The 25,063-nt window shown below is 42.3% G+C and overlaps 1 protein-coding gene across 3 annotated transcripts in view; it reads right to left on the bottom strand.

Moving 5' to 3' along the window:
• The window catches only part of ZMAT4 (zinc finger matrin-type 4), a 166,877-nt gene that overhangs the window by 76,238 nt on the left and 65,576 nt on the right, over positions 1–25,063 (bottom strand). For all 3 annotated transcript variants that reach the window (XR_008443946.1, XM_054019508.1, XM_054019507.1), the window contains exon 3: positions 22,700–22,789. Coding sequence is in view for 2 of the 3 variants with exons in the window: in XM_054019508.1 (XP_053875483.1) it covers positions 22,700–22,789 (90 nt within the window). In the remaining variant the exon portion in view is untranslated. The remainder of the gene's footprint in view (positions 1–22,699; positions 22,790–25,063) is intronic.

Below are 25,063 nucleotides of genomic sequence, written 5' to 3'. Positions count from 1 at the left end.
GTATATATATCTCCTCAATATATGTTCCATTCTATATGCATCCGAAGAAGTGGGCTGTAGTCCACGAAAGCTTATGCTCTAATAAATTTGTTAGTCTCTAAGGTGCCACAAGTACTCCTGTTCTTCTTTTTACTCGGATATGAAAAAAGATACCCACAAAGAGATGGGCTTTTTGCATGTGGTAGTGAAAAACATGCCTAGGAAACTGATGCTGCCAGAAACTCTTCTTCTAATACAGTGGGTTCTCACACTGCGATCAGCTGCTCTGCCCAGAGGGGTTAGGGGTGGGGTGTCTATGGAATGAAACATATTGATGCAAGGATGATGCCTTGTGAGTGCTGTGGCAACCACCATGTGATTCTGACACCCAGACTACAAGTCACTTGCTCTTGCATAGGAGATCCCCATGCATGCATAGCATTTCCATTATTTTTTCCAGAGTTGGTAACCTCTGTATTTTCATGAACTTGGGTGTCTCCGAAAATTGAGGAAAAACAGATTCTGGGGTACACCATAACATTTCAGGAAAATGGGTGTTTCAGACAAGCAGAAGACTCCATCATGTTGAGTGATATATTTTCTAATGGACAGAGAGTTATTCTGCTACGCATCCAGAGGACTACTGCAGCCCTCAGGTCCTAAGAGCTGTACTGGACCCCGGGCTGCGTGAAATATGAGCATGTTGGAAGTGTGGTGGATCCTGGCTGCTGATTATCTGGCGTAGAGATCATCTCTGAAGTAATACTCTATAGTGGTGTAACTGGGCAGTGTCACACAATGTACAGAAGCCATGCTGCCTATTGGATAGAATACCACAGCTGGAAAAAATGTGTATAACTGCATCTCCCTCCAATGGGCTCACCTACAAACAATATGAGCTCCAATACTGCTCCACAAGGGTGAATGCTCCATAAGTTACTGCTAATGATCTATAATCAGTTCTGATTCAGCTCACCCTGTGTCTCTCAACCTACAGATGCAAGCTGTGTTTCCATGGCCAGCAGCCATGCAAATTTAATTTTTGCTGAATTGAACCCATTTAACAAAAATGTGCTTCTGGCCACCTTTTAGAATATAAGTGATAATTTCTCCCAGTAATGTGATTTTTTTTCAGTGTGCTCTTTAAAATAAATAAATACCCCCCCCCCCCCCACACACACACACATCACAGTGAAATGCACACATGTGCTGGGCCCCTATTGCTCTGAGCCGGTAAAGTTCTGTAGGACAAGTGCATCCAGAAGACCTAATGAATAATTAGGAAGCCACATCAAGAAGATTTGTGAGATTATAAAAACACATTGTAAATACAAACTGCTGAAATTCCTGCAGGACCGAGAGACAATCTAACCTTGTGGAGATCGCCGTCCATTCGCTGCATTCAGCGCTCCTCTTTCCTTATATCCCTCATCCCCCAAGCGTTTCCCCCGCCCCAGCAATCTGCCCATTACTGCTGCAGCCAGTTCCCCTTGCCTTGATTATGGAAGCATCACTACAGCATAATAGCCTAATGGGGGACTACGCCAGGTCCAAAGCAAACATTGAAAAAAATTGCTTTCGTTCCTGTTGTGGGTGGTGGGGATTGCTCCTTTTACCCTCTCCGAGGTTTCTCATTCCCGAGTGCCTGAGGTGAGAGGAATAAGCAGTGTGGTGATGCACAGAGTCACTCTTAGGGCTGGGGAGCAGACCAAGCTAGGGATGTCAAAAAAAGACACTGTGCTGGAAAGGAAATAGGTGACCAGAAGTTGGGAAACCCTGCATGAAGGGAGGAGCACAAACATTGATGCCGCCATTACAGCAGCACCTCCTACATCTGACAAGTCAATGAACACAAAGCTGATTAGAGAGAAAAAGTACCAGAGGCAAACGGCTTCTCTGAAGGACAGCAAGCAGCCGGCCCTACAAGAGAGGGATGAGCCAGCCATGGGAAGCAGGGCTTGGAGTGGCAAACTGATATGCTGGTGGATGAGAGGGACAGCCTTCAGTTCCGGGTGACAGAGAGGAAGGGAGCTCGGGAGAGAAAGAGAGAACAGTTTCTCTTGGACAGAAGCCTGAGGAATGGAGAGCCAGAGAGGCCATCAGAAAAGCAGACTGGAAAGGGGCGATGGAAGAAATAAAGGTTCTAAAGGGACATGAAGTGGGAACCCAGATGATGCCTGCCGGGAGGTGGGCACCCAGACGATGAGCATTGGGCAAACAAGGACAGCGTGCGTAGCTCCATCTCCTTCTCAAGGTATATGGAGATGGCCAGCTCTGGGGAAGGGGAGAAAAAATAGTACTCCCTCAGCTAGATCTTGCCCTGGGGTGACTAAGGATTTTTTTGGTAGGGGCAGTGTAACAGAGAGGCTTGCTCCTCGAGGGCTGATTTTTTTGCTGAGTGTTTGCTGAGTTCCAGTCATCTCCAATACTTTTGTGCTGATTACATGGTCTCTCCGTGATACTTTCAGAATTCTTCTATAACACTGTACTTTGAAGGATTGTAGTTTCTTTGTTTGAATGTCCATGTTTCACAGCCATAATTTAACATAGATCAAATGTAAATTTACGAGTCAGAATTTAGTCTTCAGTTTTGTGTCACTTCTAATCAAATATTTATACTTCCAAAATGTCTCTTTCACTCTCCCTGTTCTGGTTCTGATTTCAGCACCCAATCTTCCATCTTCTGTAATGATGCTTCTTAAGTAGCAATAATTTCTCACTTGCTGTACAGCTATGTTGTTCATTGGAATCTTGCATGTTTTCCCAAGATCCTTGCATACCACCATAATTTTGTCTTGTCCATATTCAACACTAGCGGATATATAATCTCCACTAACTTCATCAGACCATCTTCTGAATCAGACGACAACAGTGTCATCTGCATAGTGAATGTTATTCACCCATTTTCCATTCATCTTAATACAGTCTTCTGTTTTTTCGATTAATCACTCACTATAAATGTTGAATTAGTGACATTATACAACCTTATCTCACTCCTCTCTTGATTTCTATTAGATTTTCATTTTCATCTCCCATTATAATCACCTTCTGATTCCAGAATAATTGTTTTATTACTTGGAGTTTGTATCCATCAATCCCTACAGATCGTAATAAATGAAGCAATTTGGAATTGTGAATTCTGGCAAATGCTTTTTGGAAGTCAATGAACACAAATATATTGTTTTCCTCATTTCAACTGATCTTTCTAATATGAGCTTCAAGTTCATAATGGTATGCCTTTTCTATGTTTGAAGCTATATTGTTTTTCGCTTATTTTCTTATCAATCTTTCCGGATATTCAGTCTTGAACAACTTGCAAAAATATCGGAGAGTCATGTGATACCAGGCTGATTATGAATTGTAAAGACTGCAGAAGTGTTCTTTTTGGGGGGACTTGGATAGAGTGGGGTCAGAGTTACCTCTGACAGGGCTTTCAAGCCTTCATCCTCTATACTTCTTAACAATTCAGCCAGTATGCAAGCACAATCTAGCACTTTTCCATTCAGAAGTCACTGCTGCCTTGATTTCTTCATCCATTATTGGCAGGTTTACTTGACTGATCTCTAAATTGAGATTTTTCAGGCCTACCACCACATAGTTCCTTGATATATTCTCCCTATCTCTCATTCTTGTCTTTAGGATCCATCAAATATTGCCCATTTTTGTCCTTAAGTGTCGTATCGATCACCTTTTTTCTGTAATTAAAGTTTCTTACCTTTTGATACCTCACTTGTTCCTTCTCTTTATCCAATTGTCCAATGTCTTGACATTTCTCATTCAACCATTCGGACTTTGCTAATCTGCATTTATTCTTTATCATTCTATTTAGTCTTCAGTATTCCTCTCTTTCTGTTATTGATCTTTGTGCTTTTACTTACCTTCTTTTGTCCATCAGAACAATAATTTCATCTAGTATCCAGGGGGTTTTCTTAGCTAGTAACTTCTTCCCATACATTTATCTGCAGCTTCTCTGATAGCATCTTTCAGATGTTCTCAAGTCACTGGATCTTTGTTTTCATGAATGATATGCAACACTTCTTCTTGGTAATGACTTTGTATCTCCTGATTCCTCAGAGCTTCAAGGTTCCAACCTAGATAGTGTTTGGCTTTCCATAAATTTTTTCAGTTTGATATTCAGTCTCATCAATACCAATCTATAATCTGATTCACAATTTGCACTTGGCATAACCTTAACCTTCCTAACACCATTTCTATAACTATGGTTGATTGCAATAGGTTCTCTTCAACACGAGTATTGCAGATAATGAGGTCATCTTTCTCACAAAATTCCATAAATCTTTCTCCTCTAGCATTTGTTCCATTAAGGCCCAATGTGCCAACTGTCACAGATATCCTACCCCTTTCTACTTTTGTGTTCCAGTCTCCCATAAGAATTACCACTCTGTCTTTTTTTCCCCATCACTCATTTCCATTGCTTCTTCAATGTTTTCACAGAACTGTTGGACATCATCAGAATCTGCAGTTCAATAATATCTTTTGGACGTGCTTTTATCACAATTATCATTACTGTTCAGATAGATTCACTTATTCGATCCTTCCAGCTACTATAATTACTATTCCTTTCCTACTTATTCCACCTGCACTAATAACTCTGTATTCTTTGCCACTCATAATGCTTATGACAAAAAGTCATCTTGACCTCTCCAGAGCATCTCACTTAGTCCCATTATTGTGATGTCCAGCTTTTCCATTTCTTTACATATATTGGCTAGCTTCCCAGATTAAGCCATTCCCTTTACTTTCCACGTGGTGATCCCTCCAGTCACCAGTTTCACACATCTGGGCATGTGGGGCACCAGCTAGTGCTGAGGGCCAGTCAGATTGCATGGCAGTTTAGGAATACTAGCATTCTTCAACTGCCATATAGGCTTTAGGGCGCTCTGAATGTTTACCATTATAAAAGACGAACCTGGAAACTTAAATTCATAACTTTGCTAGACATCTGTGCTGGAGAATCTTCTGCTTATAAACTGTGAGAATTAAGCATTTAACAGTTCCTAAACATCCATCTCTATCCATCTTGTTTCTTATTCAGGCACTGATCACCAGGATATCTCTGAACACCTTTTTTTTAATTATTATTTTTTGGTCCTATGGTTCTTAGCAGGCTGCACCTGAAGCCCCCACAGACAACGTGTCCCAACTGGCATTATTGCTGCATCACTTTTCAAGTGCAGTACTCACCTACTCTGATTTTTCGGTCTCTCAATTGATATTTCACACACACACAATTTCTCTTCAGTGTATTTAAAGGAGACAGTATGTTTAACAGCAGGGAGCAGAGCCAATATCATGTGAGTTGAGGGTAGGAAATAATTGTCCATCAGTACTGGTGAATGGGTGGAGAAAAAAGTTCCCCAAAACCACCAAAGGCTAAACAACAAACACTTTCATAGCTATTGGGCTCGTTGTCGACAATTTACAAACAGGGCGAAAGGGCTGCATTTGTCGTGAGTATTAGTCATAACGGATATTTGAGTCAGCACCACAAGGAAACGTGATGAGTGCATTTAGAGCTGTGCACGGTTGGACAGATTTTCAGAAGAGCTCAGCATGCTGGGTTGGCTGCTTATTGAAGTGCCTAAATAGGATCAGAACTCTTCTCTGGCCCTATTTGGAGCAAAAGCTTTCCAACAGCCAGGGAATCTGCCTCTTACTTTTGTTTATCCCACCTGAAATCAGTAGAAAGCCATTGTTTAAACCACACGTCTCTTCCAGCTACCCTGTGTTCCTGCAAGTATGCATGCACAGCTGTTCACAGTGAAGTCATAACAAAACAGGGTGCCCAGAATCAAACCATATGCAAACGTGTATTCTTTCACCCCATGAATCATTAGGCAATGCTGCAAATGCAGTAATATGTTAGGGGATGTGTGCCAAGTTCTCCAGACACCTCATGGGCTTAGGTCTCTCTCTTGCATTAAGTGGTATTTTCATTCCCTGTGATTATACAGAAACTGAACATGACCAGATACTTTGACAAAAACTAATGGTTGCTATCTAGATCACTGAAATGTTGGGAGCCAAGACACGAACAGTTCAAACACATGGAGCGGGAGAGAGACAGATAAATAAGGCTGTTTGACAATAAAAAATCTGAACGAGGCATGAAATATACTAAAGCCACTTATTAGTATTCCTAAAGAAAACAACATTGCTTGACTGTGATCTGCATGGACTATAATGCAATCTTTTCATTTATTTAAAATGAAGACTGTCTGATTAGAACTCAAAAGACTTACAGCTTTAGCCTGCTCCTGGAGGCAACTTGACCAATTGCCCCCTTGAATATGCTGTTTTCTAAATGTGTGTGTTTTCTCAGATTAGCAGTGTATGTGCATTTATTATCTAGGCTCATTCACTCTGCAAGCTGGTCAGGTTTGGCCCCCAACCCACAGTAAAAATCCCTCTAGCAATGAGCCATCTGGAGACAGCATTGTTCACTTCTTTACCCTACTGTTCCTACAGCGGATGGTACATACTCATCATTGACAAGAGTCTCACTTATGAGCTGCAGTGAAACGGTCTGGATTTTAGCAATTTCTGTCCTGTGGAGTGTGTTGGATGGGTTCATTAAAAAGGAGGAAGGTTTCAACCTCTGTCCTTATCTTCTTTTATTACAGAACTCCTAATATAGCAGCACCGTCAAGGTGGTGACCAAGGTCCCACTGCCTGCCCTACTTCAATTCCACTCTAACATTGCCAAAGAAAAGCCCAACAATAGCATTTTATTTGGATGCACCACTACCCTTCTTGTATGCCAAAACAAGGGACAGCCAGTCCCCACAACTAAACTCTGTTTCCTTTATGCTGTGGAGCATAATTGTGATAGAACTACATGGAAGTGTTTATTATTATCCCCAATTTTTAAACGTTTAGTGTGACATTCACACTGGTGCAAAGGGCCAGAGCAAGACCTATACACCATTCTAGTTCCACTTCACTCTCTGGGTTGAATGAGATTTAACTGGTGTATTAGCCTTGTGCTGACCATCTGCATAGGGGTGATTTTTACCAAGATTGCTCCTTTCAACACAGAAAAAGCCATTTGTGGCTGCAAGTGTCGCTACTCTTGAGAGGGTGAGAAGCGAGGAGAGTTTTTCAAAGGCACAAGGGGCAGTTAGAAGCCAACTGAAAATCAGTGGGAGTTGTGTGCCTAATTCCCTTTTGTGACTGAAAATCTCTTCCTTATATACTGTCTAAGGAATACAAAGCCCGCATTTGTTAACTGCATCAAGCCACTGCATTAAATAATTTTAATGGAGGATGAAATTAAGGAAAAGAAAAATGCAGGCTGAATATCTGGAAACATTTCTATGGGGGCTGCAGATTAGTCTTCCAAAGAAAGTGGCGGAAGTCCAATTGTTTTTGATATTTAATACTATCGGGGACAATCCTGCAGGAGGATACTTTACAGCAACTGCAGCCAAATAAGATTTTTCCATCTCCAATCTAGCTGATCTTGTGCTGCTCCAAGGTGCACAGTACTGGAACAGCATTAACAGAAGAAAGAGTCTGATGGAAGCGTTCAATAACAGAGTTATTTTTAAGTTGTGATGTTACCACTGGGTGTAGTTCTCTTGCCTGGCAGAAATATTTACTTCTGCCAGTACACCACAATGACCCATTAATAGTATTGTTAACGGCATGAGAGTGTGCAGGGTTTATTAATTAACCTAAATAGGGATCCCAGGGCTTTTTGAAAAGGGTTTAATAGGAGACCTCTCCATTTCTGTCCCACCCAGCATGCCCCTCCACACAACACATCTTGCTAGCCTAGCTTCTAGCTCACCTCTTGTCAAGCAAAGCGTTACCAAAATATAAATCAGCCATTTTCAAGAGCCATGCAGTTCTATCCAGACTTACTGGCATTATGCACTGATTAAATTCAGATGATTAATTCCTCCTTGCAATATGTTTGCCATGCAGTGCTGGTGGTTTTGCTAGAATATTTAAGTTTGTGCTATAGGGAAACTTGGGATGCTGGAAACCTACTGTAAATGACTATGTTTCCATCTACAGTCAGTAAGACAGCAGCATGCGCATTTTGTCACAACCCGCTACAACAGCAAAAAAGCAGGTCAATTTTCAACACTAGAAATGTTCACCATCCATCCAAACACTTGTGGATTAGGTCAGAGGAACGACAGCAGCAGGGAACAGCAAAGTGTTTGTGCAGCTCACACCTAGTCCATCTATCATGTTCCTTTTCATCACAAAGAGCCATTGGAAAAAGGACTGTGTCTACACTACAGACCTTACTATAGCACAGCTGTACCCCTGCAGCTCCGCTGTTGTAAGGTCTCCTGTGCAGCCGCTCTATGCCAATGGGAGAGAGCTCTCCTGTCACCCCCAATGATTGGTGGTAGTTATATCGGAGGGAGAGTATCTCCCTCCAACATAGCGCTGTCCACACCAGAGCTTTTGTCAGTGAAACTGATGTCAGTCGGGGGTGTGTGTGTTTTTTTTCACACCCCGATGGACAAAAGTTTTTTGCCGACAAAAGTGCTCGTGTGGACATAGCCTAGTTTTCATTCCTTTGCTGATTTTTTCCTTAATTAATCTAAATCAGTTGTAGCCCCTGGGGGAAATCCCACAGAAGTATATTTTCTACTCTGAGTGCAACTCACACTTCTGTGAAATGGGATTGAAGATATTTTACATGTCTTCAAAGAGGAATTACTTGAAAGTCAAGCGCACAGTGAAAAATGCTCAGAATTCATTGATCATCAGTGGCTGCAATACATAAACCACCACCACCTGAGCTCTTGTCTGACAACCTTATATACTGCGGTGTTTAATAACCTGGGTCTGTGTGCATGTGTGTTTGTCCTATGCTTTAATTTGTTTGCAGTGTTGTTGTAGCTGTGTTGGTCTCAGCATATTAGAGACACAAGGTGGGTGAGGTAATATCTTTTATCGGACTAACTTCTGTTGGTGAAAGAGAAACTTTTGAGCCACACAGAGCTTCAGGCCTGGAGAAAGTATTAAAGTGTCACAGCTGAGGTGAAAAAGATAGTTTAGCACAAGTAGTTAACACATATTCTGAAGGGCCAAAAGTGGTCCATTAACACCTCTGCAGTCACAGGACAAAAAAAGGGGGGCCTAGTGGGTTACAGATTGTTGTAATAAACCATAATTCCAGTGTCTTTATTAAGACCACGATTTTTAGCGTCTAGCAAAGTTATGAATTTAAGTTTCCAGGCTCATCTTTTGATGGCGTTGTGCAGTTTTGCTTTGAGGATGAGGACTGAGAGACAAGATATGGAGTGAACGTTTTGTGAAAAGTGTTTGCCCATGGGTGATATGGTGTCCAATAAAAGACAGTACCTCACCCACCTTGCCTCTGTGCTTCAGTGACATTGTTTCATTTCAACCTGCTTTTATGAATGGTGCGCAGTTTAAAAAAAAAAATGCCTCAGACCTATGCATCTTACTTATACTGTATTCACAACGTCAGCTCTTTCTTTTTCACTAATTCTCAGATCACTCAAACTATTCCTCTTTTTTCTACTGGCCACTAAAGTTTCTGGTTGAGAGTTTCAAAGCCTACTGGGGAATTCAGTCACACAGCTCCCATTAATTTCAAATGGGAGTTGCATCGCTAAATCCCTAGTTGGCTTTGAAAGTCTCAACATCCATGCATAATGCAAACACACCTTCCCTGTTAATTCCCTCTATCCATTTTTTCTTATGTTTATAATGCTAATAAGCACCAGCAGTAGGGGAAATGTTTTGGCTAAAGCATTATTAATTAAATATACAAGTCTGCAGCATTTTGTCAGTAGCATTGCCTTCCTTATTTCTTCCCTAAGGGTAAATTCCCTGCACAAAAGTGTCCAGATGCTCAGAGCCTTGCTCTAACCCTGAGGGGTAATTATTCCTTTTGTCACTTTGTCGGGAGATGGTTCTGTATGTAAACAGATGGACTATAGGGACCTGATCTAGGTTCCTTTCGTCATTGGTTGAGTGACATGAAGATGATAGCATTGTGTAACCAACTGGTAAAATAACATTCCTCGTATATCAAGACGACCTGGACAAATGCTATTAATAAGCCAGTCGGGGGTTTTGGCAACGTTCCAATGGACTGCCTTGCCAGAGGCTGGGTTTAGGAAGGAATGCAGGCCAGGGGAGTTTAGATGCTCTGCAAAGGTGACATCCTGCTTAGGGAAAGGCAATCTGCCCCTTCCAGGATGTACGCCTCACATCAGCAAGGGTGAAACACACACATACCCACACACACGTGCACACCTCACACCTGCTGGTCTGCTCACAGTATGGCACTGCCATTGTTCAGGAGATAGTCTTCTTCTGCAAATGAAGGCACAGCATATACCAGCACTACAATTTGGTAAGTCTCATAAAAACACCCATCTATAGTCTTGTCTACACAGAGAGTTGCAGTGTTTTAAACTAAGGTGTGAATTTAAACCAATTCTGCTAAATAGGAACAAACCTTTGTGTGGGCACACTGATTTCAGTTGAGCTTAAGTCAATTGGGAACAAAGTTAAGCTAAACTGCAGTAAACTATTCTTAAACCCAAATAATGTCCACACAAGGGGTGGAACCAGCTTAACTAAAATCGGTTTATTTAACTGGTACACGTTTTGTGCAAATAAGGTCTTGTATTATTTTTTCTCACTTCTTCATGTGCTCCTCCCATTTCTTTTCACAGCCTCAGTTGATAAATCCTGGAATAGGTGGATTTCACATTTCACTATTTGCTCCCTAGCTTTTCCTAACAGGAGGTTGCTGGATTTTGTAATTTTAGAATTTTGTCCCTACAGCAATTCCACATGCTGCAGGAGTGGGAGGGGAGAAAGAAAGCTCTTTGGGCCCTGCCGTTTACCCCTTCATCTGCTGCTCAGGTGAAAGTCTCCTTAGTGATACTCTGTGCTAACAGAGACAACTTCCTTCCTCCAGGTTCTCAAGGACTCCATTTAATTCTCCCCTTCTTCTTTCTTATTTCACCGTTCTCCATATCACTGGTTTTAGAGATCTCATCACTCCAGCTGCTTGAGTCTGGCCTGCAGATTCAACATTACACCAGCATGCTCTCTACTCCAGTTTCTGCTGCATAGCCCTTTCCTCAAAGTCAACCACATCTCCCATTATGGGCAGCAGCTTAGAGCCAACACCAGTTCTGAAAGGCCTTGATCTCTGTTGGAAGCTCTGTCATGCCAGCCTTGGTGGCAGGAAGCATCTTCCTTCTAGGCAGCCATCTTGTCTCCTTGACAACCTCTGGTTTCTAGGCTGCCATACTTCTTTGTAAAGTGTTTTTAAGAACATGGATTCCTGTGAGGGTACAGTCATTGGTTCCTCTCTGGAAGGCGTTGTGTTATACTATAGCCAACCCCTACTGTTCAAAAGTCTCAAGTTAGGCCCCAAAATCTTGAAACTGGCTTAAAGATCGTGAGATTTGGAAACCTTTGCAGTTCATTTGTTCTTGCTTTCTGGGTTTTGAACCTTTGGGGTGCACTCAGGGTCACATTTTCCAGCTTTTCTCCACAACCATAAAGACTAGAAGCTTAGTTTATCTGAATCTGAGATTCTCATGTCACTACATTTCCAGGAGCTGGGGCTTCAAGAAAAACCTTGTATATTATAAGATTGGTGATATAAGATTGGTGATAAAAACATGAGAGTTTGCAGCTCTGGGTGGGGCCCAATGGAGGTAGATTCTGTAGCTTCTCATTCGAAGCTGAGAGTTCAAGCCTCCAGCCCCTGGCATCAATCCACCAGTGAGAGCCTTTACTTATATTTCCACTGGCCCTGTCTGAAACACCATCAGTGCTCAGGGCTGTCGTCCGGAGCCCCACTGAAATAAAAATGCAAAGCAAAAAGCCAGCAATGCAAATGGGACTAAGCAAGTGCCCAGACTAGGAGCCTAATTGTTACATGCATGTTGCAACACGGATCTTTGAGCCATCTTAAAAAGAATATTTTCACCCTTTAATTTGAAAAAAATCTCAAGGTGTACCCTCCCTCCAACTGTGGCTCCACCCAAGTCCTGATGGGTAAGACCAGCAAAGCTCTGACATGATGAGCAGAGTTTAACAAGTGACCGTCAGCTACTGACCCTGAAAATATCCCCCTTTCCAGAGGGAGCCACACTTTGCTGTTTCACGAAATCCAAATTGGTTTTGCCAGCCCAAAGATGAAATAATTCCACCAGAAAGGAACTCATCACAAAGCGCTTTGTCTTCATGCGTGAGCGCTATCACCCTTGCATAAATTGAGAGCAGAATGTATTTTATTTCTAACCCCAGAAAGATTACTTGAGATTTCATTCTGTTACACTTTCGCCAATGACAAGACCATTCATTTTCCTGAGATTTTGTATTCATGCCTAGCCATGCTGCTAATTCATAGGGCTTCTTTTAATAACATTATAAACTTCAAAATGAATCTTGTACATCAGAATTAACTTTAGTTATTCAGATGCCAGTTAACAACAGGAGTACTTGTGGCACCTTAGAGACTAACAAATTTATTAGAGCATAAGCTTTCGTGGACTACAGCCCACTTCTTCGGATGCATATATGCTATATATATGTTCTTCTTTTTGCGGATACAGACTAACACGGCTGTTACTCTGAAACAATCCTTACAAGAGACTATGCAGCTGCAGTCCTTTGCTGGATGTCCCTTAAGCGATGTTAGGGAAAAACAAAGAAATTTATTCAATCAATGTGAACCTCCTGTCTTCGTTTCTGGGTTTCACTAAGAATAAAAGATAATATGACCCCCTGAAATATAACAATACAAAACATATCTCCAAAAGCAATGAGAAGCGTCTTAAATAGGAGTTCATTTCTGTGCATCAAGAAAGTGCTGCTGTTAAAAAGCTATTTTCAATAATGCTAAGTGTAAGGTTTGGATCGCCTTCATTTCAGCCTGTGCTTTTATTATCATCTAAGCAAAATGCAAGTGCTGATTTATGGTGATTTGTATCTGTTGCTGAAAGATTTGTTGCACCTTACATCCAGCACATTACTTTGAATGAACAATGTTAGACTAAGGGCCATAGTTCACAAAATAAAATAATCCAAGTTCTGCAGCTCTGACAATGGCATAGCTCTCTCCTAATTCAGGAGGGAAATAACAGATTTGCCCTTAGGCTTAGAGCTTGGATCCCTGCTTTTGGCTTCAGTCAAAGACGTAGCTACCAGGCTTCCCAAGCATCTATTTAAAACTAGCATGACAAAGCACTGGAGAATATAGTGAAAGGAACGAGACTTTTCAATGTCTGTGTTTCTTTGTTTCATGGCTTGAAAGGGGAACAGAGATGATGGAGCTTGTGGGGATTAGTCCTTGATCCCCCAGCTAGGAAAGGTAAAGCCGGGAAACCACCATTTTCAAATTGGTGTCCAGCTCTTGGCTCATTCACAGACTTCTCTCGCTTCATTCCGGGCTGCCAGTTTTTTCCACTTTCAGTCCCCGCCCTGTCTCCAGGATCAAGTCTCACAACTGAAACAGCTCAAAACCTTCTCCACGTTTATTGTACCACCTGCTTGAAGGGCCAACACACAATGCAGGGAGACTGAACTCGGCATTTGCCGATCCTAGAATATCTGTGTGAGAGAGCCTTGGACCCAGGACTTTGCTATAGCTGAACCGCTATGTCCAACTTCCAAGCCACAGGTCAGAACAGTCACCATATTCTCTAGGACATATTCAAACTTTAACAACCTGTGAACCCCTTTCACTAAAATGTCAAGTCTCGCAAACCCCCTCCTAAAAATGAGTATTTCCAGGGATTTTCTCCTTTACCCGAGTATAAATTATAAAAGCAGTGATCTTGGAAATATAAAATTTGTTTTTATGACATGCTTATTGCACACTATTATTAAATTATTATTTATCATTACAGTATTTTTATTACATTATGAAAACGGCAACAGTCTTCCAAGATCTCACTTGCATAGCTTGTACCACTTTGAATAAGCCTGTTAGAAGACAAGGCTCCTATGTTTCATCAAGGAGTATCAGATGTGAATCAGCATGAAGGTATTTAAGAAGCCAACTCAAAGAATTCCTCCTACACAAACATTCAGGTCTTGAGCAGTCCAGGCAAACAATGCACGTTACAACAAAACTTAAACTTGTTCTTCATAATAATTTTAAAAACAATACTAGCTGCCTGTTTAATTTTAAAAACAGCAAAAAATATCCACCCCCCTTTCCATTTCTTATAAGAAGTCCCTAGTGACCACTCTGTCCGCCATAGGGAATTTTTTTCCCGAGAACCTCCTATAACATTTTGTGAAACTCCAGGGGTTTGGGAACCACTGCTCTAGGAGAAAGGGAATGCACAGTGGCAAGAATCTCACACAGAGGACCCGCCCCTTGTGAAAAAGGGCCAGTTACCAAATGAGAGTAAACTCAGATGTAGTTAGCACTACTGTAACAATGGAACTGTAGCAGGGCAGCCTCACCTTGAGCGGACCCCTCTGGCAGGCCATGGCACCACCAGTATGCCTGCCTCAGTTTCCCCTTCATTCACTCATATAAAGGAACACAGTCCGTGTCCATTTGAAACCCCACCCTTGGACATAATTTATTCAGGTACACAAGAAATAATCTGCAGAACCCTCATGATAAAACCAGTCTTCCCCAAACCCTAAAGGACAACAGACTCGCAACAGTTATCCCTACTCCTGGCAGGGACATCATTTCCAGCTCACCCTCCCAAGAATCTGTCTCCAGCCTGGTGCTACTCTTGGACCCTGTTCCAGGGCCTCACTCTCTAGGCCATCCACGAGAGCATTCCCAGATCCACTTCTTTCCCATCGCTCCTCTTCTCCCATGGCCCCAGGTCAGGTCCCCTGAACGCGGGCTCCCTTCACTGATTCACCCCACAGGCCTCCTCACCTAAGAGTCCTACTCCTGCTCAGGGAACCTCCCTCCAGGACCAACCCCTTCTCCTTGGGCTCCGTTTCCCACAGCCCTCCACTCAGGCCTGCTGCAAGGGGCCTTCCCACAGCGTTCTACGCACCCAGGCATCGCTGGCTGTGACTCCAACCCCTGCTCCACCCTCCAGCATCAACCCTCTTGTTTTGGGCTCAGCTTCCCTTAGCTAGGCTGGCTCTTCGCCATGTCCCCAGGAGCCTCTGCATGAGCTCTCCTATGACTCAGTGGGTTTCCCCAGCCGGGGCCAGTCCTCACCAACAACAGCCTTCACCTTTTGTTCTCCCCAGCAGCTCTCTAGTCCAGCTCTCCTGTGCTGCTCCTGCCTCTCTCCTCTCCTGGTCAGGCAGCCCCCCGCCCTTCTCTGTCTTCAGCCGCTCTCCCCTGCTGCTTTCCTGTCTCTGATTCTCTCCTCCTCAGGCAGCTCTCCCCTGACATTATCTGTCTCCTGTTCATACAGTCCAGGTGCCTTCTCTTACACCCATTTGGGGCTGGAAGGCAGCTGATGAGTCATACGTACATGGACCCTGCTCCCTGTTAAATGGGCAAATCACCCTATGCCAGGAACCAACAGACCTGTCCTACCTGTGGACTAGAGATAGAGAAGCTTAGGCCTTATGGACTAATGAACTGGGACCTAGAATTCTGAGAGCGCCTGTCTTCCTTACCCAAAGCAGTGTCATAAGAACATAAGATCAGCCATACTGGGTCAGACCAAGGGTACATCCAGCCCAGCATCCTGTCTGCCGATAGTGGCCAATGTCAGGTGCTCCAGAAGGAGTGAACCTAACAGGTAATGATCAAGTGATCTCTCTCCTGCCATCCATCTCCACCCTCTGACAAACAGAGACTAGGGACACCATTCCTTATCCATCTTGGCTAATAGCCATTAATGGACTTAACCTCCATGAATTTATCCAGTTCTCTTTTAAACCCTGTTATAGTCCTAGCCTTCCCAACCTCCTCAGGCAAGGTTGACTGTGCACTGTGTGAAGAACTTCCTTTTATTTGTTTTAAACCTGCTGCCAATTAATTTCATTTGGTGGCCCCTAGTTCTTATATTATGGGAACAAGTAAATAGCTTTTCCTTATTCACTTTCTCCATACCACTCATGATTTTATATACCTCTATCATATCCCCCCTTAGTCTCCTCTTTTCCAAGCTGAAAAGTCCTAGCCTCTTTAATCTCTCCTCATATGGGACCCGTTCCAAAGCCCTAATCATTTTAGTTGCCCTTCTCTAAATCTTTTCTAGTGCCAGTATATCTTTTTTGAGATGAGGAGACCACATCTGTACGCAGTATTCAAGATGTGGACGTACAATGGATTTATATAAGGGCAATAAGATATTCTCAGTCTTATTCTCTATCCCTTTTTTTAATGATTCCTAACATCCTGTTTGCTTTTTTGACTGCTGCTGCACACTGCATGGACGTCTTCAGAGAACTATCCACGATGACTCCAAGATCTCTTTCTTGATTAGCTGTAGCTAAATTAGCCCCTATCATATTGTATGTATAGTTGGGATTATTTTTTCCAATGTGCATCATTTTACATTTATCCACATTAAATTTAATTTGCCATTTTGTTGCCCAATTACTAAGTTTTGTGAGATCTTTTTGAAGTTCTTCACAGTCTGCTTTGGTCTTAACTATCTTGAGCAGTTTAGTATCATCTGCAAACTTTTCCACCTCACTGTTTACCCCTTTCTCCAGATCATTTATGAATAAGTTGAATAGGATTGGTCCTTGGGGAACACCACTAGTTACCCCTCTCCATTCTGAAAATTTACCATTTATTCCTACCCTTTGTTCCCTGTCTTTTAACCAGTTCTCAATCCATGAAAGGACCTTCCCTCTTATCCCATGACAACTTATTTTACGCAAGAGCTTTTGGTGAGGGACCATGTCAAAGGCTTTCTGGAAATTTAAGTACACTAGGTCCACTGGATCCCTCTTGTCCACATGTTTGTTGACCCCTTCAGAGACTCAAATAGATAAGTAAGACATGATTTCCCTCTACAGAAACCATGTTGACTTTTGCCCAACAATTTATGTTCTTCTATGTATCTGACAATTTTATTCTTTACTATTGTTTCGACTAATTTGCCCAGTACTGATGTTAGACTTACCAGTCTGTAATTGCTGGGATCACCTCTAGAACCCTTTTTAAATATTGGCGTTACATTAGCTATCTTCCAGTTGTTGGGTACAGAAGCCGATTTAAAGGACAGGTTACAAACCATAGTTAATAGTTCCGCAATTTCACATTTGAGTTCTTTCAGAACTCTTGGGTGAATGCCATCTGGTCCTGGTGACCTGTTACGGTTAAATTTATCAATTAATTCCGAAATCTCCTCTAATGACACTTCAATCTGTGACAATTCCTCAGATTTGTTACCTATAAAGGACGGCTCAGGTTTGGGAATCTCCCTAACATCCTCAGCCATGAAGACTGAAGCAAAGAATTCATTTAGTTTCTCCGCAATGACTTTATCATCTTTAAGTGCTCCTTTTGTATCTCCATCGTCCACCCACCAGTTGTTTAGCAGGCTTCCTGCTTCTGATGTACTTAAAAAAAAATGTATTACCTTTTGAGTTTTTGGCTAGCTGTTCTTCAAACTCCTTTTTGGCTTTTCTTATTACATTTTTACACTTAATTTGGCAGTGTTTATGCTCCTTTCTATTTATCCTACTAGGATTTGACTTCCACTTTTTAAAAGATGCCTTTTTATCTCTCACTGCTTCTTTTACATGGTTGTTAAGCCACGGTGGCTCTTTTTTAGTTCTTTTACTGTGTATTTTTAATTTGGGATATACATTTAAGTTGGGCCTCTATTATGGTGTCTTTGAAAAGTGTCAATGCGGCTTGCAGGGATTTCACTCTAGTCACTGTACCTTTTAATTTCTGTTTAACTAATCACCTAATTTTTGCATAGTTCCCCTTTCTGAAATTAAATGCCACAGTGTTGGGCTGTTGAGGTGTTCTTCCCACCACAGGAATGTTAAATGTTGTTATATTATGGTCACTATTTCCAAGCAGTCCTGTTACAGTTACTTCTTGGACCAGATCCTGTGCTCTACTCAGGACTAAATCAAGAATTGCCTCTCCCCTTGTGTGTTCCTGTACCAGCTGCTCCAAGAAGCAGTCATTTAAAGTATCGAGAAATTTTGTCTCTGCATTTCATCCTCAGGTGACATGTACCCAGTCAATACTGGGATAATTGAAATCCCCCACTATTATTGAGTTCTTTATTTTGATAGCCTCTCTAATCTCCCTTAGCATTTCATAGTCACTATCACTGTCCTGCTCAGGTGGTCGATAATAGATCCCTCATGTCACAGAAAAACGTGGTGTCAAATGCAGCATCCATTATCAAAACAGGACACTGGAGCATCTTCTGAGGCTGTGTCCATAGCAGCTTTATTTACAAGCTGATATTGTTCAGGTTAAAATAGAAAGGGCTGCTAAAGACAGTCTGGGTAGTTTTCCATGGGCTGAGAAACTATAAAACCCAGAGTGATGAGGAAGGGGGCCTTGGTCACTGCCTTTAATTGGGTTCTCTCCCCGCCTCATAAGTTGTGAGTCTCATGGGTGTAAAGCCTGTTGACTCTCAGGTCAACATTCTTGGGTTTAATAATGTTCCCAGTCCTGGGTTAGTCTTTGTCTGCTCATCTGATGCCATCCATGCTTGCTCCCACCACCAGGAGAGAGACAGAATCTTCCTCTGACAACTGGACTTGGGTTCCAACCCAGCCTTCCAACCTGACCTCTGAACTCTTCCTGCACCTACCTACTGTTAAAATAGAAGCTTCTTTTCCCCTCTATGTTTTATTAAGTCATTTTCCCACAGACATACCAGTAGTTTTGTAAGTCAGCTGAGAATGGTTGGTTGCCACCCAAGTAATATTTTCATCATCATTTAAGAAAAGAATTCTAGAAGGAAAGCTGGTTTTGTAACACGCAATCCCACCCCATCCTCCCTCATGTGTAAGTAGAGAGAAAGAGAGAGGCAGAAAGGGAGAAAGAGACTGACTCTCTGTTTTTTTTGTTTTTTCCAAGAATGCCTAAGTAACGTAGGGACACAAGTCCAACTGAAAGTCAATACAACTTATTATTATTATTTATATTATTGTAGTGTCTAGGAGTCCCAGTCATGGCCCAAGACCCCATAGTGCTAGGCACTGTACAAAGACAGAACAAAAAGGCAGTGCCTAAGCATAAGCTTCATGCTAATACGTCACTTAAGTACTTTTGAAAACCCCATCCAGAAAGTTTACATCACGTGTGTGATTATTAAGGAGTCCAACCATGAGAAAGAACCCTGGACCGCTTAGCAATAACCATGAGATGCATCTAATCATCACAGCCAGGACACCACCCAGGCACTAGTTCATTTGGGCATTTTATCATTTAACAACACAGGGGTGTATATACAAGAGTATGATAGGACCATGCCCTTAGCCATGTCCACCGAAGGCACAATTGCAGGCTGCAGACACGCAGACCTTGCAGTAGTCTGACTTCGGTTTCAGGGACTTTCTTGCCTCCAGTTATGGAGGTAGCAGCCCCACCGCTCAGAACTGCAGTGGACTAACCTCAAAAATGACAACCCCGATGAGGGGTGCCGCATGCATGACGACTTTGTACCATGTGATGAACTAACAAGAGGATTCCGCTCAGACAGGAATGGAGGGGGATGCACACAGGGACCTTGCTTTAGAAACGCTGTAGAAGTAGAGTGTGGTAACACAGGATGGCAACATCTCTGCATTTCTTTGCTCTATCGCAGCTAAAGAAGAAATTGTAGTCACCCAACACCAATTCCTTTACGCCAAGCAGTTTATAGCTAGTTGGAAATTTCAGTTAAAAGCACTGCTCAGGTACAAGATATGCACATTATTAGAAGTATTTAGGCTTTAAAACAGAGCATTTTCTTTAATTTCTGTGTAATTATTCCACATGTGACTTAAAGCATATATTAAAGCTTTCACCAGGAACTAAAAAAAATATTTATAGTACAAAAATGATGTACTGATAACTTATCTGCTGATTCAGAATATGAGCTTCAAAACAAGAAGCCTATATCCTTTATGCTTCTTTCACAGATACCAACAGTATCAGCTCCTTTGTTTAACTGTCTGTAGCATTCCTTACAAGGCATATGGTACTCTTTGCAATATATGTTTTGATATCATTTCTTAGGCTCCCTCAAGCAATTCTTGCCTTAATAGCATCTTTCCTCCCCTTCAATAAGCGTGGTCGCCGACTAGGGCTGCCATACTTCTTAACAGTACCTAATAGTACAAATGGGACCAGGAAGAACGAACGAATGGATTTCTCCCCATCCCAACCTCTGCCCCAAAGCGTACAAAAAGATTCCATAGTCTCGGTCAGTCTTAAACCAGGCCCATTCCCTATTTACAGGTGATGGGGAAATCCTGATGAAAACTAAATTTGTCAAGTCAAGTCATGATTGACTTCAAATTTCAGAGCCTGTGACCTTCTCAAATTGTGACCTGGTTCCAGCCTGTGACCTTCTCAAATTACTTTCGGCTAAAATGTTAAGCACACATTTAAAAGAAAAGGTCAACAACCAGTCAGTATGCCAAAGACACCAGGTTTGTTTTACAAATAATTAAAATAACAAAAGGCTGCCTAATAATTGGGTTGTGTAAATTCAGTGCTTTGTAGGACGAAGGCTTAATGGCTGCTTAAGGAATGGAGCATATTTTCATAAGCATCAGATAATGGCAAATATTATCCTCCATGTTATTTAAAGGTCAGCTGGAAAATGATGTTGATCATGTACAGTTGGAAAGGCCTGTGTCATCAGAAATGTACAGCTGAAACAGGCGTTGCTTCCTTGAAACCTTTGGAAGACCAAGCATTTACGTTCATAGTTAAAAGTTTACAAGAGGTAGGATACACTCTAGAGTCACATAAATATACCATTTTCTCTGCAAGAAGGCCAAGGTACCCTTTTTGATAACATATGTTTTTACAGAGAAACATAACTGGGCTCCAGTAACATCATAGTCAAGTAACTGCATTTTTAATATTCATTAAAGTCACTATGCCATGGCTTCAATAACACTACCATCAAGCTGAAATGAGCGGTAATGATGTTATCATGCTGCCTTCAAGAGACGGTCTAAATATCTCAACTCTGTTGGCTACACATGAATACAAAGGACTGGATAATATCTGAGCAGGAACAAGCAAAGCATATTCCTCCTTGGAAGGCCTGGGAGAGGACAATCATAACAGACAAACAGATTCTGTTGTGCTGGAACAACACTCTGAGCTTGGAAAAGCCAAAGGATACATAAGGAAAGCAAAATTGTCACATGGCGATCACCTAATGGACAGATGGGGGATATGATGTATTACATAGCCACAGAGCATATAGACTCGCTGGGTGCATAGGCAAAGGGCAGGCACAGAGCCGTCAGAGCAAACTCAGGCTGGTTTCTTATTAGCAGGAGAAAACAGGAAGTCAAATGGGCTCCAAAAGCAAAAAGGGTGAGCGTCTGGATGCTGAGCAATGTGCAGGGAAGGGTTGGATGGAATTAGAAAGTAGGTTGGAGGCACCAAGGGATGAAGTGAGAGACCCCAGGAAGGAGCTTTGAACAAGACCCAGATCTGAAGAGCGGATTGTTTCACAGTAAGAAATATTTTTAGCGTGATGTCCATGGCTTTTGCTGCCCAGCTCCCATGAATATTAAATCTCCCACACTGAACTGTTCGTGCCAAGTGATCTAAACTAGGAAGAGAGAGATATCAATGAGGGCAACACAAAATGGACCTAAGTGAAAGGATCTTGAGATGGGCAAAGAGAGCAGCTGTCACAGCCAAGTATGCAGAGAATTGCCAAGAAATTGAAGTTGATACATTCAAAGGCCGTAAGGAAGAGTGGAATCAGGGTTACAGGACACACTAGAATGGAAATTGCTCACTGACGTGTATTTCTTCCTTCCTCATTTTCCTTTGACTAGTTACTCTCGCCCATGAATCACTCTCTAGCTGCCTCTCTAACACAGTGCTTCCCTCTGCTGTCACTGGTTCTCTCCCTGATGTTTTCTACCATGGGGTAAGAAGGTTGTGCACAAATATCAACTGAATGTATGGAACCTGAAATGACTTCAATCCAGACTTCCAGTGGAACAGTTACAGAACTTTAATCATCACAATTAAAGAGCAGTTTTTACTACCCCAAATTCAAAGGGAACTAGACTGAAAGTGCAATCATCCACATAGTCATTAGCCTTTCAGTCATTTCCACTGCAGTTCACCAGCCAACAGACTAAATGTTCCCTTCGTTTGACTCTTTGATCTCACTCCTGTCCCTGTTATCTCATTAGTTGTCCCCGGAATCATTTGGTTTCCAGGTCCTGTGGATCCTCCCCTTAGGCTGGGGGGAGGTCCTTTGGCAGTGGGCAGGTCCTGGATTCCAATAGGAACAAACTAAATGTCTTTCAGACAGTTTGGTCTGGCTCTGAATGGACTGAATGCATACTAGATTTGTGTCGTGAGGCTACCTTTTTTTCTGTCTTTTCTACAACAAAGACAAGTAAAAACTAAAAATTCAATTACTGCTGCTGATGCATGTCATATTTTCTGTATCATTTATGGAAAATTGTTTTCAGTAACTTAGCATTTCAGCTACCCCAACTGGTACCTCTGGATATGTGATTATCTGATGCTGTCACAGGTAGTACATGCCTTTGCACAGGGTCACAGATTCACAAAGCAGCACAGAATAGGGCTCTGAAACATACTCACGTTTTCTGATCGGAGCTTCTTGGCCGGGCAGCCTCCATCTATGGGATGTAGCATGTAGTAAAGTCTCACTTTGCTCGCATGTTTCCGACTCTGTGAAGGAAGAGCGAAAACTGGTGAGGCAACAATCAAAACATTCTTACTGGACAGCAGAGAGAACCAAAACTTGAATGAGATTTATCAGTCCCCTTGATAAATATAAATCCTGGGATGCGAGAGGGGGAAACCCTTAGTGAGTAACTCCTACATTCAGAGAACATTTCACAGAGCTTTCACCATGACTGTGGAACAGAGTTTAATCCTGGAGATATTGTAAAGCCATCAGATATGGAGATAAATGGTACAACTTCATCTTGAATGCTGCATTCAGTCCTGGTTGCCCAGCTCCATGAAGATCGAGCAGAAATGGAAAAGGTTCAGAGAATGGCAACACAAATTATTAGAGGCAAAGAAAGATTTCCATCCCAGGAAAGATTTAATAACAAAGGATTAGACATTTATATGAACTGGAACTTCCACAATTGCTGCACTTAAGATAGGATAAAAATGTATAAGGGATATAAAACCTAATGCTCCAGGAAATAAGTAAATCAGTAACTGCATAGGGTTAGGGCAAAACTTCCCCTATGGGCAAAATTATCAGATAATTGTGCATTATAGAGCTTTTATGCCTTCCTCTGAAGCATTTGGTGGTGTCCACTGCCAGAAACAGCATACTGGACTAGATGGACCTTGGTCTGAGCTAGCATAGAAATCCTGATTCTCCTTCTCTCCTTTTTTTAGTGGTGGTCTCAGATAAACCTTGCCCAATACTCTGAAAATCTGGGAGGTTGATTGTTCCTGGAACTAAGCTCCACTGGCAGGAAAAAGGCCCAAGTTAGTTCCATAGTTGTTAAAAAACAACCCTCCCACTCCCCCACCCCAAACAAACATTCTGCTCCCAAGTGCTAATGCTCTGTTTTGTTTGATAACAGCCATCAGCCTCTCAGGAAGTGGGAATAAAAGATTTGTGGACTTAAAGAAGAGAGACCCCAGTCGCCCACAGGCCCAAGTTCCATGTGGGGCACTAGTTGCTCCACAATAAAATACACTTCCAAGGAATGAACTCTTCCCAGGTTAGCAACTTGGGGGCTGTTTTCCCTCCCCCAAGAATATTTAGGACAGTTGCTTTGCTTGCTCAGTAACTTTCCCAAAGAGTCTAGCCAGCAATCAATCAATATGTGCATAAACGCAGCAGCAACCGCCGCCGAATAGCCCAACGTGCCACCCCTTCCCCTTGGCCGCCCCAAGCACCTGCTTGCTGCGCTGGTGCCTGGAGCCGGCCCTGGCACTACCTGTGCTTCATACTCTGAGATAGGAAATAGAATGAGAAATCAGGACAAGTGTTGACGGGTGAAGGACCTGCTTGGTCCTCAGGTCAGTCAAATGCAAGTGAACAATACAGTACATGTGCCAGTGGCACCAGGAAACCAGCATGCTGACCAGCTAAGAGACAGACCGGAGGTGACAGGGTGCCTAAATACTATGATAATGGGCCCATGACAAAGGTCAGATGATTAGAGAGAGAGAGAGAGAGAGAGAGAATAACGATTAGTCACTGTGACAGGTTTCAGAGTACCAGCCGTGTTAGTCTGTATCAGCAAAAAGAACGAGGAGTACTTGGTGGCACCTTTGTTAGATACTAACAAATTTATTTGAGCATAAGGTTTTGTGGGCTAAAACCCACTTTATCAGATGCATGTAGTGGAAAATACATTAGGAAGATATATATACACAAAGAACATGAAAAAATGGGTGTTGTCATACCAACTATAACGAGAGTAATCCATTAAGGTGAGCTATTATCAGCAGGAGAAAAAAACTTTTGTAGTGATAATCAGGATGGCCCATTTCCAACAGTTGACAAGAAGGTGTGAGTAACAATAGGGGAAAAATTAGCATGGCAAAATAGTTTTTACTTTGTGTAATGACCCATCCACTCCCATTCTTTATTCAAGCCTAATTTAATGGTGTCCAATTTGCAAATTAATTCCAGTTCTGCAGTTTCTTGTTGGAGTCTGTTTTTGAAGTTTTTTTGCAGCTTTTAGGTCTGTAATCAAGTGACCAGGGAGATTGAAGTGTTCTCCGACTGGTTTTTGAATGTTATAATTCTTGACGTCTGATTTGTGTCCATTTATTCTTTTGCATAGAGACTGCCTGGTTTGGCCAATGTACATGGCAGAGGGGCATTGCTGGCACATGATGGCGTATATCGTATTGGTAGATGTGCAGGTGAACAAGCCCCTGGTGGTGTGACTGATGTGATTAGGTCCTATGGTGTCCCTTGAATAGATATGTGGACAGAGTTGGCAATGGGCTTTGTTGCAA

This window comes from Malaclemys terrapin, chromosome 2 (genome assembly GCF_027887155.1).
Source record: "Malaclemys terrapin pileata isolate rMalTer1 chromosome 2, rMalTer1.hap1, whole genome shotgun sequence".
In the NCBI taxonomy this organism is placed as follows: domain Eukaryota; kingdom Metazoa; phylum Chordata; order Testudines; family Emydidae; genus Malaclemys; species Malaclemys terrapin.
This window is presented reverse-complemented; position numbering and strand designations above follow the sequence as displayed.